Here is a 13,257-nt window from a genome sequence, read left to right as displayed (position 1 = left end):
CTCATCTGCCATTCTTCACTTCCAGCTACCTGTCTGCTCCTCTGCTCACCTGGCACCGCGTAGTTTTTTATAGGAACTATTATACGAAATCTGCAAAGCACTGAGCATGCAACACATACCCAGAACGTCTTTGATGAGAGACAGAGAAAGAGAAATACAAAAGAACATTAATTTTTAAATATGGGTAATTTACATCCCTTAATAAACGCAAATTTTAAGCATCTGTCACCAACCACCATGGCTAAACAGCACTCTTCACCAGGAATGAAGGCCTAACCTCAAACCAAGTTTGGGAATTTCACCACTGGTGCTTCCCAACATGCAAATGTCTACCCTACAGCCTCCGAAATAAAGGCAAGCACCATGAGTCCCTGAATGGGGTGTGTGGGTATGTGGGTGTAAGACAGACAGACAGGGCCTGGCTGAGATATGGACCCCTGACTAGCTGCAGTGAGGAGCTAAATGTGCTTTTTAAGAGAGAGAGATGGGAAAGCACTTGGCAAGGAATAGAACCCAAGAGAGAATTCTTCAGTTCCAAAATTCAAGGCCTAGGGCTCAGCCCATAATAATGATAATAGCTCCAAGTACAGAGTGCTTACTGTGTGATCAGGAGCAGCTGAGCAGCTCACATGCCTATCTAATTTAGTCATCTTGGCAAGAGACTTCAGTAGGTACTTGCAGTACATCTATTATATAGGTGAGGAAACTGAAACTAAGGAGAGCCAAGAAACCTGCTCAACATCACACAGCAAGAAGGTGAGAGAGCTGTGACTCAGACCCCCATCGCTGGTGCCCCAGTTGGAGCACAAAGACCACAGATTCCTGGAGCCACCCACATCTCATTGTTTGTTCTTCCAAATACAAAGCTAGCTGCATTTCTTATATGTTGCTTCCTTTAAAAACCATACCTTACATGTGGTCTACACAGTACAGTTTTCCTCCCCTCTCTTCCCCCGCAACATGTGGCTGTCAACAAGGGACAATTCAGGGGCAGGACAACTGATCCGAGAGCTTATAAAAACAGGTTTTCTTATCCTGAAATTGCAACCGCAGTGCATTTAACCAGGACTTAAGTCCCTAAAGCTTTTAATGTTTTGAAAAACCTCTCCTAACGCCAAGAGGGCTTTGGGTCACTGCCAGCCTGGTGTGCCAGGCCTGCTAACAAGAGCTGGTAGAGGGAATAGTGAACTAGGCAGCAGAGAAGGGGGAAAAGCAGGTAAATTCCCACTCCAGAAATCGAACTCTGGCTCAAAGCTCAGTTAATTGATAAGAAAATAACAATTCAAGTGCTCATGACCCATGGTGTATATCCGTGCTTTTACACACATTATCTCGCTCAATCCTCTAAAGCTGAGGGTTTAAACCAGTGTTTTCCACCCTTCAGGACTCAACCCAAGAGCTGAGTCACAAATCAATTCAGTGGATTACCACCAACATTTTTCAAGTGACATCAAATAGAAAACATCAGTATGTATCATAAATAACAAGACTAAGTATTCAGCAAAACATTTATATCTGTTACGTATACTTGGCTATAATGTAAAACGTACAGTTGTGCTTGCAGGAGTTGCAGCAAAAATATCTGAAAAAATGTCACAATCTGTGTGGGAGGTGGTGCTATCCCCACTTTAGAGATACGACCACTGAGGCTCACAGAAGTGAACAAACGCCCCTCAGGTGAAGCCCAGGACTCAGCCCAGACCTTCTGAGCACAGTGAGTCAAGGTGAACGCTCCCCACTGGTGCCCCTCAAGCCGTCTCCACTCACTAGAGCTCCACCCAATACAAGACCGGAGAGGCCGGCAAATCTGCCTCCCCTTCCAACGCAGCCATTAAGCACAACCAACTGGAAAAAGCCACAGTGACAGTCTGACCCATCTTTTCCCTGCTCCCTGCTTGCCTGCAGTTCTCCACACGCCTTCAGGGAAAAGCAAAGCAGTGTGTGTTCAAGCCAAGTGCCACCTCACATTGTGCCCGGTGTACATGGATCATGACCCGGGCAGAACCTGGGCCACACCACCCAGCCCAGAGCAGCAGCCCTCGCTGGCAAAATACTATCCACCGCACAAAATTAATGTTGTTTACTTGTAAATCTGCCTGGTTTGCACGCACGCCAGCTCTAAGTCTAGGCTTTTTAGAAATAGATTCCTGGGCCTTATCCTTAAAGAATAGCATCTCACAGATCTGGGGAGGCCAGGAATCCAACTGTATACATAGACCCTTACGGTGATTTGGATCCACAGCCTGGCAGGAAAAACCTCTATCACTGACCCATCTTTGGAGCCCACATCACTCCCCTCTCAGATAGAGAGGCTCTCTGAGGACTCGCAACGACTTCCACATGGATAACGTTACAGATACCTCCAGTTCTCCTTTGCCTCAACCTCTTGAACCCCAGCAGGACACTCTTGGCCTCCCTTCTACCTCTCCAGCCACCCTTCCTATCTTCTTTGTAATCCCTCGTCCCCCCAACCTCTAAACGTTGAAGTTCCTCAGGGCTCGCTTGTTCTACCTTCTCTTCCTTCTCTCCATTCTCCATGGGGATCTCACCCACCTCCTGAGCAGCACCCCTATATTAACATGTCCAGCCCAGATCTCTCTCTTCAGAGCCACATCCTCACATCCTGCTCACTCTGGTTCCTAAACTGGGGTCACATAGAATTCTCAAATGTTAAGAACCTAAACCTCATACAAATAGCATATTTCGAAGGGTTACTGAACTCAGTTTTGTTTTAAGTTTATTTTGAGAGAGAGAAAGAGAGAGCAGGAGAGGGACAGAGAGAGAGGAAGAGAGACAGAATCCCAAGCAGGCTGTATGCTGTCAGCACAGAGCTTTATGCAGGACTCAAACTCATGAACCATGAGATCATGACACTCAACCGACTGAGCCACTCAGATGCCCCAGGGTTACTGACCTCTTAATAAGTGACCCACTAAAAATAGTTACATCAAAAAAGGATATAAGGGGAAAAAAGGTTTAAAGAAGATCGCAAAAAAAAAAAAAAAAAGTTATAAGAAACTAATATGCATATGGTTCACGAAAAAAAAAAAAAAGAATCCTGTTGTAAGACTGCTAAATTAGGTATCAAACTGGTTAAAGTCCTGCAGGGCAATCACCTCTGGGTCTCTCTTCTCTACCAAACAGAAATCATTTGCATCTTATCTACCTTTAAAATATGGGTCCTAGAGGAGTCTGGGTGGCTCAGTTGGTTAAGCGTCCGACTTCAGCTCAGGTCACGATCTCGAGGTCCGTGAGTTCGAGCCCTGCGTCGGGCTCTGGGCTGATGGCTCGGAGCCTCGAGCCTGCTTCCGATTCTGTGTCTCCCTCTCTCTCTCTGCCCCTCCCCCATTCATGCTCTGTCTCTCTCTGTCTCAAAAATAAATAAACGTTAAATAAATAAATAAATATAAATAAAATAAAATAAAATAAAATAAGGGTCCTAAAGAATAATACAGTTATATTCCCTAGAGTACTGGATGGCCCTTAGGTGTCCTTCTTAGACAATGCTCTAATATGACATTAGAGAGACACTAAATCATCTTTTATTTCCATGGTTTTGGATAACTCTTTTTTAAATATTTACTTATTTATTTTGAGAGAGAGTGAGAAAGAGCACACGTTGGGGGGGGTGGGGAGAGGGGAGATTGGGAGAGAATCCCAAGCAGGCTCCAGGCTGTCAGCACAGAGGAGCCTGGCATAGGGCTCCACCTCATGAACTACAAGATCATGACCTGAACCGAAATCAAAAGTCAGACACTTAATCGACTGAGCCACTCAGGCGCCCCTGGATAATTCTTCCTTACGCTGGGACCTATGAACTTGAGTGAGGAAAAATAGTATCTTTATTTTCACTAACCTCTAACTGAAATTTAGCCTTACTTTTATCATGAGTGTAGGCAACAAATTATAGTAGCACTAGCAGTGTCTGTGACTTTGCCACCAACAGAAATCATATATTTTTTAGCCCTTACCCCCAGAAATCACACTTTTTATATTACAACAGGCATAGATATCCTGAAACACTGTTGATGCTCGTCACTAAATATTACTGAAAATATCAAACCTGCCATTAGATCTTCCTAAATGAAACATTAATAAATACAAATATTTTATCACATATTTGTTATAGAATTTGGGAACTATATTTCAGTATCATTGGTTTCCTTTGTTGTACTATGCACTGTTTTATACACTTAAAAACATGATTCTAAGAAAGTCCTCTGAAAAGCCTTTCCTGACTCGCTGCATTAGGTTAGGGACCCATGTTACACATTCTCTTATCACCTTGTATTTCCTCTTTCCGGCACTTTACCACCTGAATTAAGTAATAAGTTAGTGGCTCTCCCACTAAGCAACAGGAGGAAGGGATGGTGGCCATCTTATTTATCATTATGTCCCTAATGCCTTAGCATGGTATGTCTGACTCATAAGACTGTCAAGAAGTATCTGTTTAAAGAAAAAAGAAAAAATAGGGCACCTGGATGGCTCAGTTGGTTGAGCATCTGACTCTTGATTTTGGCTCAGGTCATGATCCCAGAGCCATGGGATTGAGCCCTGCATCGGGCTCCATGCTGACTATGGAGCCTGCTTAAGATTCTCCCTCTCTCTCCCTCTACCCCTCTCCCCCACTCGCGCTCTCTCTCTCTAAAGTAAAACAATTAAAATTAAAACTAAATACATAAAAAAGACCTATGGGATGAATGAACATCTGGGACACGTGTAGCATGCAGATGCTGGTCTACATTCCTTGGAAATAAGGAGCAGGTACCATACTCTGCCCAGGACCTAGCAAAGTCAAACCCTTTGACAAAAGTAAACCCACTTATTCTTCACAAGCCTGCCCTACTTGGCCCAAAAACAGAACTTTCCAGCCAATCCCACTTCTCAGCTCAGATACTAGACCACCTCTGTGTTTCAGCCCCAGCGTAGGGCTCTCAACCTAGATCTCCGTTAATACCTTCCAAAGCAAGGATTAAAGCATCTGCTCATGAGTTAATGACATCTGCTCATGCCAAAGGGTTGGGGGAATAGTAGGATTCTCTGGGGGGTCAGAAGATGGACATTCTACTCCAATCCCAGCCAGCTGCAATGAAGCCAGGCACAGCCTCACCATCAGGCCATCTGGGAACAGAGTACACATCAAACTGGGGGCTCAGGATGCCCTTGGAGAATAAAAAGACACCAAAGGCTATTCTAACCCCACAGTCCATCTGAGTATTTAACCCCCCACCGCATGATTGAAAAGCTAATTATTTAGAAGTGGTTTCACCAAAATGAAATACGTGGGAATGCTTTGCAAACTCCAAAGCCCTCTATAGATATGCCAACTGTTTTATAATTCTCATCAACAGATCACCTGGGTAGCCAGAGGCTCCAGCCAGTACTGCATGATGGGCCAGGCAGCCCAGCAATGGGTGGGCATCCCTGCTCCTCCCCTCTCCCACTGGAATCTAAGATGCTAGATGTGAAAAAAAAGGAAGGAGGAATGGGAGTGTGGGGCCAAAGAAACCATGGAAGTCCTGGTAATATGAGCACTTAGGTTCCTTACACCCCATGCATCACTCTCTGACTCACTGTCACTTAGCCACCACCACCAGTTGAGACACAAGAGCCCCACTGAGCAAAACCGCAAAGCTGAAGCAAACCCGTCAGGGAGGCGGTGTGGTTGGTATCATCATTCTCAAAACAGTATCCACTTTCAGAAGAAAGGGGAGAGAAACATAAATCTTTAGACCCTCTGCAGCCCCCTCTACTTCCTCAGAGGCTCTGCAAGGGCCCACTGGGGAATGGCAAGGAGCGAGTCAAGAGCCCAGCTCAGAGGAACTGTAATGGGGAGAATCCCAGCAGCACAGCCCCCCAACTCACAGCCCGCAGTCTCTGCTCACACCCTCTCTGGCCTCCTAACCAGCTTCCCCAGCACCTCTCCTTCCCAACTTGAGATAACTGCCCTGGCTCCTATTTATTGTGCCCCCCCCCCCGCCCCCATATGCCAAGCACTGTGCTGGGTGCTTCCTGTATTATTTCTGATGTTTTCAACTCTGCAAATGGATATTATTGCCACCACTGACAAACAAGAAAACTGAGGCAGGGCCCAAGGTCACACAGCTCTTCAGTGCCCAGCTGGCTAAAAACCCATGTTCTACCCATTATGTCACACTTTGACTTTATCTTATAGATACAAGAGAAGAGAGAGGAAGAAAGTGTTGTTTTGCGAAAATTAATCCAGTCTCTTCCATTCCAACCCCACAGTGTGGACTGACTGATCTTATTATTAAAAGGGCAGCTTTCATCACGTCTCTCCATCACCTACAGAACCAAGTCCCAAAAGCTTTGCCAGGCATTTAACATTCATCACAATCCACTTTTCCAATGTGATTTCCCCCTCCCGAGACTCAAATCTCTCCTTCCATCCAGACCGGCCCATAACTCCTCATTGTCTGTACTTCTACCCCAGATGGTTTCCTTTCTTTGCCTGCAAAACTAGTTCCTCCGGCCAACCATGGACTGGGGAGGACTGCATGCCAGGTCCTGGGCTAGGTGCTGGGAACACAACAGGCAGAACAGGGAAGATCCCCATCGTCACAGAGCCTGGAGTCGGCCCTCGTGAGGCGTGAGCCAGGACCCTTCTCTAGTGACTGGGGGCCCTTGGCCTGACCCTTGCCCAAACGCACAGCACTCAGCATTTGCCACCCACACGGAGCTCGGCTATTCCTCCCATTGATGTGCCAGTTCTGTTTTAAAATTTCCTCTGTAATGTGTTTGTTTCTGTGGGAAAAGTGCACTCCAGGTTCCAAACAGCATTATAAATGGCAATTAGGTCCCCAGGCCAGCCCACAAAAGCCTATTAAATATATAATGGTGTAGAACCTAAATATGTATACATTAAAAGCTCTGCAGGAGAGACCAGGGACAAACATCTCCTGCTTCCTGCACCTCCACCCACTGTCCCACCAGGTTCTGAGCATCAAGCCAGCGTCAAGCCACCGTCAAGGGCAGAGGACCTAGCAGTGGCTTGGGAGGAAGGAAGCAGGTGGAAGATGGGGGGCTGGGATGGCAGAGATGGAGCAGGAAGAAATCTGATCTATAATTCAGGAGACTGGCACCAATCCCAGCTCTGTCTTTACAAACCCAGCAGCCTTGAGACCCTTCCCTCTCAAAGCCCCACTTCTCTAAAATCAAAGAGCTGAGTTATATCAGGAGTTCTCAGACCTCTGAATCTCAGGGATTGGCAAAATATATTTTTCAAAATGTATTTTATATATTTTTAAAAACATTTTAAAATATATAACATGTTTAAAATATATAATGTATATTATACATTTAAAAATAAATTTTATCTAGAAAAGACTTTCTTAAAAAAAAATCAATATACCATCACTACTTAATTTTTTCTAAAGGACACTGAAAACCGCCCCTTCCCCCCAATATGGACATCATGTCAGAAAAATGGACAAGTTTTTAAACTGAAAGTATCTGGATTCGTGGAAAAACCATTCACCATTATTACTTTTCCAGTGTGTCTATGGACCAGTGAAAATTGTCACAGCTCAGCTCCAATCCTTGGCCTGATGCTGGAACCACTTGAGCCGGATGACTTCATGTCCCCCCCAGCACCGACATGTCTCCATTCTGAGGACTGGATGTCGACTACACCACAATCAGCATGGATGGCCTGGGGAAGGGGCCACCGCAGGGAGGAGCTGAGAAGGGCGGCAGGAAGGGGCAGTCAGCTGCAGGGGTGGGGCCAGGACAGCACAGCCTCCCCAGACTGAGGGCAGAGATACCTAGCCAGGAGGGAAGGGCTAGAACCAACCTGTCCCAAGTGCTGACTGTGACTCTTCATCCCAGTATTCTTCTGGAAGGCTGAGAGGCCCCAAAGGAACCTTTTTCCTTAATTAACTTTTCTGATCAAAAAACAAATACACATCCATATAGAAAACTTGGGGAAATAGAAAAAAGCATAAACAAAGAAATAAACAAAAGTCACCCAGAGCTGTGCCTTCTAGAACAATCGCTGTTAACATTCTGATGCACTGCTAATTCCTCAATCACATATGAAGCTATCTTCAGCCACCCTGGGATTCGTTCTGTACCTTGCTTTACCCCTAATTATGAAGCACTTTTCCATGTCCCTAGATATTCTTCATAAGCATATAAAATATTTTCATAGTCAACATGGCATTCTAATAAATATAAATATTCTTTATAAACATCGCTTTATATGGCATGGACAGGACCCAAAATCATTTAACTATGCTGTTATTGTTGAGCATTTAAGCCATTTCTACATTTTTACTATTGTAAAAAATGTGGTAGGTATATATCCCTGTCCGTGAATCGCTATAGATCCCTTTATACTGCTTCATGTCCCTTGGGTCACAGTCCAGTGCTCTGCACATACCAGCTCTCAGTAAATATTGAGCAAACGAGGAAACCCAATACACTCCTAGGACCTTGGGAGCCCTTATTGGACATACATAGAGTTTAAATTTACAGAGGCCCACCCTGGTGTCCACCAGCCACTCAGCACTGGCCCTGCACCATTGACACCTGCTGAACCAAGCTAGGGCATGGGGAAAGGAGAAGGTCAATTTCATGCTGCAGACTCCCAAGTTCTAGTGCTCTCAGCAAACCTACCCATCCTTCCACACCTGGAGATGGAGAGCACCAGTAGACCTTAACTGCCTCACTGACTCCCCCCACCCCCACTTCCTCCAGACTGCACAACCCACTGCCTCAGGAAAGCCATGGCTGACCTCTGACCTTCCCACCAAATTAATGAGGAGGCTGCCAGCACCTCGGGTATTAGTGCTCACTGCCCTGTCTTTATTTGCTCACAGGACTGACTCCGTTGCCCAAGCCAGGGCGGCACCGGAGGTCAGGGATAATCTGTGCTTTGCTCTCCATCCAAAATCCAATCCAGCGCCAAACAACATCGTTGATAAATAAATGATTGCCGAAAGAAACTTGTTTCCAGTCAGATTCCCAAGCCCTCTATTTTTATAGAAGGGAGATGAAAAAAGAATAGAGGAAAGCAGGATCCCCTAAAACAGCCCAAATGCAAAGACCTGATAGGGGCTCCCGCGGGAGCTGGCCCCCTCTGCACAGTCCTGCGGTATCTCCTGGCCCAGAGACCTGCCCAAGCCAGCTGGCTCCAGAAAACAATGCAAACAGATCATCCACAGGTAGACGCAGGTAAAGGGACACTGTCCCATTCCAGACTAGTTCTATCCCAGCGGGAGAACGGTCAGATCTAGGGAACAGGAAGCAGCCTTTCCCACCGACTTCCAGACAACCAGAAAATACAGGGCCACTCCTCCTTGGTGATGCCCCAAAGGCAGGATATCAAAAGATGAAATTGTTTAAAGCAACTAAATCCACACTCCAGTTTTTCTCCTCCTGTTGCCCAGCATTCTTGTCACACCCAACAGAAAAAAAAACGAAAAATCTGGGTTGGAGAGGGTACCCACAGCAGAAAGTTTCTGGGAACTTCATGGGGAAAAAAGGAGCCAAAATCGTCCTAAAAGAAGGGAGACCGACCAGAAGTTATGGAGTGATGTGGAAAGAGGCCACATTATCCCATCACACACCCACAGTAACACCAAAGCCAAACCTGGAGAGCCCTGGGCACTGTGGACAAATACATACATTTTGGCCTCTTCTAGGGATTTCCTGGAGCCACCCCCGCCCGCCCCTGCCCCTTTCAATTGTAGCAAACTCCTCTCAGCGAGCCCACCACTCCCAGCACGCTGGCTCACCCCTACTCCACTCCTGCATGATTTTGCAGTTCACAGAACTCCCTCCATCCGACCCGCACCCGACGGCTTTGGGGGGGGGGGGGGGGGGGGCTTTACCGTCCCCACTTCATGGATGAGGAGACTAAGTCGCAAGTGTCACAAACTAGAAAGTGGCTGAGGTTCGGGCCAGGGCACTTGGGTGTAGAAGCAAGAACTCCTCCGCGGACCCCACCCAGCCCTGCCTGCAGGCAGGGTACCAGGTGGAGACCGGCACTTTCTCTGCTGCTCAGGGTGGAAACCAAGAACAAGGTGGCCCTAAAGCAAGGTTTCCAGCAGTACAGATCTAAAACACCCTTTTCCCACCCCGCACTCACACAGGTGCAGGGCCCAGAGTATGGGCGCGGCGCACCCTCCAACCCGCCTGTGTCCCGCCCTAGACGCCGGCTGCCCCCCCCCCCCGACTTGCACCCCCGCAAAGTTGTACCCGCGGCGCAAGCCCACTGCGTGGCTCCCTCGGACCCTGCGCCCTGGAGGGCTCCGCGGGGAGGGCACGGGGACTGCCCCACTGCCTCCCCGGCGGCCACCGGGTCCACGCCTGCCCGGCACGTATGCCCCCACCCCGGGGTTTGGAGGCAGCTCCCCGCACGTCCCGCGAGGGCCGGGAGCAGGGAGCGCGGACCCCAGCGTGGGGCGCACGTGCCGTCCCCTCCCGGACCCCAGCGCCACAGCCTCACCCAGACTGCCAGCAGCAGCAGCAGCCATGCCGGCCCGACCCGCGCCATCCCCGCCGCCGCTGCCTACGGCTGGCTCCGTTCTCCACTCAGGCTCCCGCGCCCGCAGCTCCGCCGGGTCCAACAGACACGGCCACTTCCCAGCCGCTCCCCGCCTCCGAGTTCCCGGTGCCACGTCTGCCAAAGCATGCGCACGAGGCTGAAAGAGGCGGCCTGGAAGAGGTGCTTGCTGGGAGTCGTAGTTTGCGGCAAGGCTGGGCTGGGGGCCTCCCGGCGTGGACTTGGCCCCAGAGGCACAGAGGCGCATGAGTGGAGTGCTAAACGGCGAGGTCAGCCAGTAAGGGAAGGCAGTTAATTTGCGGGGCTTACTCTGTGCCTGGAGTTTCAGATCAAGATCTCATTCGGCTTACAGAGATAAGTTTTCTTTTCCCTACTTTGAGGATGGAGAGGCAACCAGAGAATTCAAGTAATTTGACCCAGACCACGGTTTGCAAAAGGCAGAGTCCAGCACTGTTTGTGAAGGGTAGGAAAAGCCCTCATTCCCTTCCTCCCAGGCTCCCACTTACCTTGTCTTTTGTTCATTCAGAAAAACTTTATTTAGCTAATGGGAAACAGTTACAACTGACTCTTGTTTCCCGCGCAGGTCACGATCTCAAGGTTTGTGGAATAGAGCCCCACATTGGGCTCTATGCTGACAGCATAGATCCTGCTTGGGATTCTCTGTCTCCCTCTCTCTCTGCCCCTCCTGCACTCTCTCTCTCTTTCCCAAAATAAATAAACTTAAAAAAAAAAGTTAAATATGGATTACCATACAATCTAGCAATTCCACTTCTAGCATATACCTAAAAGAGTTGAAAATAAGTACTGAAACATGTTTGTATACAAATGGTCCTAGCGCTTTTATTCACAAGACTTGGAAACAATGCAAATGTCCACTGAGGGATTAATGGTTAACAAAATATGGCACAAGTGAAGAAATGTGCAGAAGACACGAATAGACACTTTTCCAAAGAAGACATCCAAAGGGCTAACAGATAAATGAAAAGATGCTTAACATCACTAGTCATCAGGAAAATACAAATCAAAACTACATTGAGATACCACCTCCCACTGGTCAGAGTGGCTGAAATTAACAACTCAGGAAACAACAGATGTGGGCAAGCATGTAGAGAAAGAGGAACCCTCTAGCATTGTTGGTAAGAATGCAAACTGGTGCAGCCACTCTGGAAAACAGTGTGGAGTTTCCTCAAAAAATTAAAAATAGAATTACCCTGTGACCCAGTAATAGCACTACTGGGGATACAGGAGTGCTGATTCGTAGGGGCACATGTACCTCAATGTTTATAGCAGCACTATCAACAATAGCCAAATTATGGAAAGAGCCCAAATGTCCATCAACTGATAAATGGATAAAGAAGATGTTACATATATATATAGAGAGAGAGAGGGAGGGAGAGAGAGAATGGAATACTACTCAGCAATTAAAAATAATTAAATTTTGCCATTTGCAAGATGGAACTGGAGGGTATTATGCGAAGTGAGATAAGTCAGTCAGAAAAAGACAGATATCATATGTTTTCACTCATATGTGGAATTTGAGAAACTTAACAGAAGACCATAGGGGAAGGGAAGGAAAAATAAGTAAAAACAGAGGGAGGCAAACCATAAGAGACTCTTAAATACAGAGAACAAACTGAGGGTTGATGGGAATAAGGGGTTGGGGGGATGGGGAAATGGGAGATGGGCATTGAGGAGGGCACTTGCTGGGATGAGCACTGGGTGTTGTATGTAAGTGATGAATCATGTGAACCTACTCCCAAAGCCAAGACTACACGGTATATACTGTATGTTAGCTAAGCTGACAATAAATTATTTAAATATATATATACATATATATGTATATAATATATATACATATATATGTATATATATGTATATATATATATAGTACATCCATATAGTGAAATATTATTCAGCCATAGAAAGGGAAGAAGTACTGATATATGCTATAATGTGGATGAACCTAAAAAATATTATCTATTGAAATATTGTGCAAAAAAAAGCCAGACACAAATGATTGCATTTTGTATGATTACATTTATATAGAATATCCAGAAATAGGTAAATCCATAGGAACAGAAAGCAGATTAGTGGTTGTCTGGGACTAGTGGGCAGGAGGGTTTGTGGAATGAATGCTCAGTCGGTATAGGATCTCCTTTGGGGGTGATGAAAATATTTTGGAAAGAGATAATGGTTACACAACATTGTGAATATACTAAATGCCATGGAATTGTCCATTTTAAAATAGTTGCTTTTATGGTTATGTGAATTTTACCTCAATAAAAAATGTTTAAGAAACCTTTACTGAACTCATTCCATGTGCTAAAACATTCTTGTATGTAGTTATTCATTCAAACATGTTTAGGGGCGTCTGGGTGACTCAGTCAGTTGGGTCCAGCTTCAGCTCAGGTCATGATCTCACACTTCTTGAGTTTGAGCCCGACTTTGGGCTCTGTACTGACAACTCAGAGCCTGGAGCCTGCTTTGGATTCTGTCTCCATCTCTCGCTGCCCCTCCCCCACTTGTGTTTTCTCTCTCTCTCTCTCTCTCTCTCTCTCTCTGTCTCTCTCTCTCAAATATAAATAAACTTTAGAATTTGTTTTAATGTTTATTGAACACCTACTACATCCTGAGGCCCGAGATATACAGCAGCGTGATGTACAAGGAAGTGCACAGACTGGGTTTGGTAGGTTATAAGTGAAAGATCTTTGCTCACTGTCTGGAGGCCC

General features: G+C 46.5%; 1 protein-coding gene across 2 annotated transcripts in view; it reads right to left on the bottom strand.

Moving 5' to 3' along the window:
* The window catches only part of PDIA5 (protein disulfide isomerase family A member 5), a 93,469-nt gene extending 82,792 nt beyond the window's left edge, over positions 1–10,677 (bottom strand). The window contains exon 1 of one of the 2 annotated variants that reach the window (XM_045502278.1): positions 10,472–10,677. In XM_045502278.1, coding sequence (XP_045358234.1) covers positions 10,472–10,519 — 48 coding nt within the window. In that variant the 5' untranslated portion in view covers positions 10,520–10,677. The remainder of the gene's footprint in view (positions 1–10,471) is intronic. The other variant, XM_045502279.1, reaches the window with a different exon arrangement.
* Between the last annotated feature and the right edge of the window lie 2,580 nt (positions 10,678–13,257).

The sequence above is a fragment of the Leopardus geoffroyi genome, chromosome C2, assembly GCF_018350155.1.
Source record: "Leopardus geoffroyi isolate Oge1 chromosome C2, O.geoffroyi_Oge1_pat1.0, whole genome shotgun sequence".
Taxonomy (NCBI): domain Eukaryota; kingdom Metazoa; phylum Chordata; class Mammalia; order Carnivora; family Felidae; genus Leopardus; species Leopardus geoffroyi.
The sequence above is the reverse complement of the archived record's forward strand: the minus strand, read 5'-3'. Positions and strand labels throughout refer to the sequence as shown.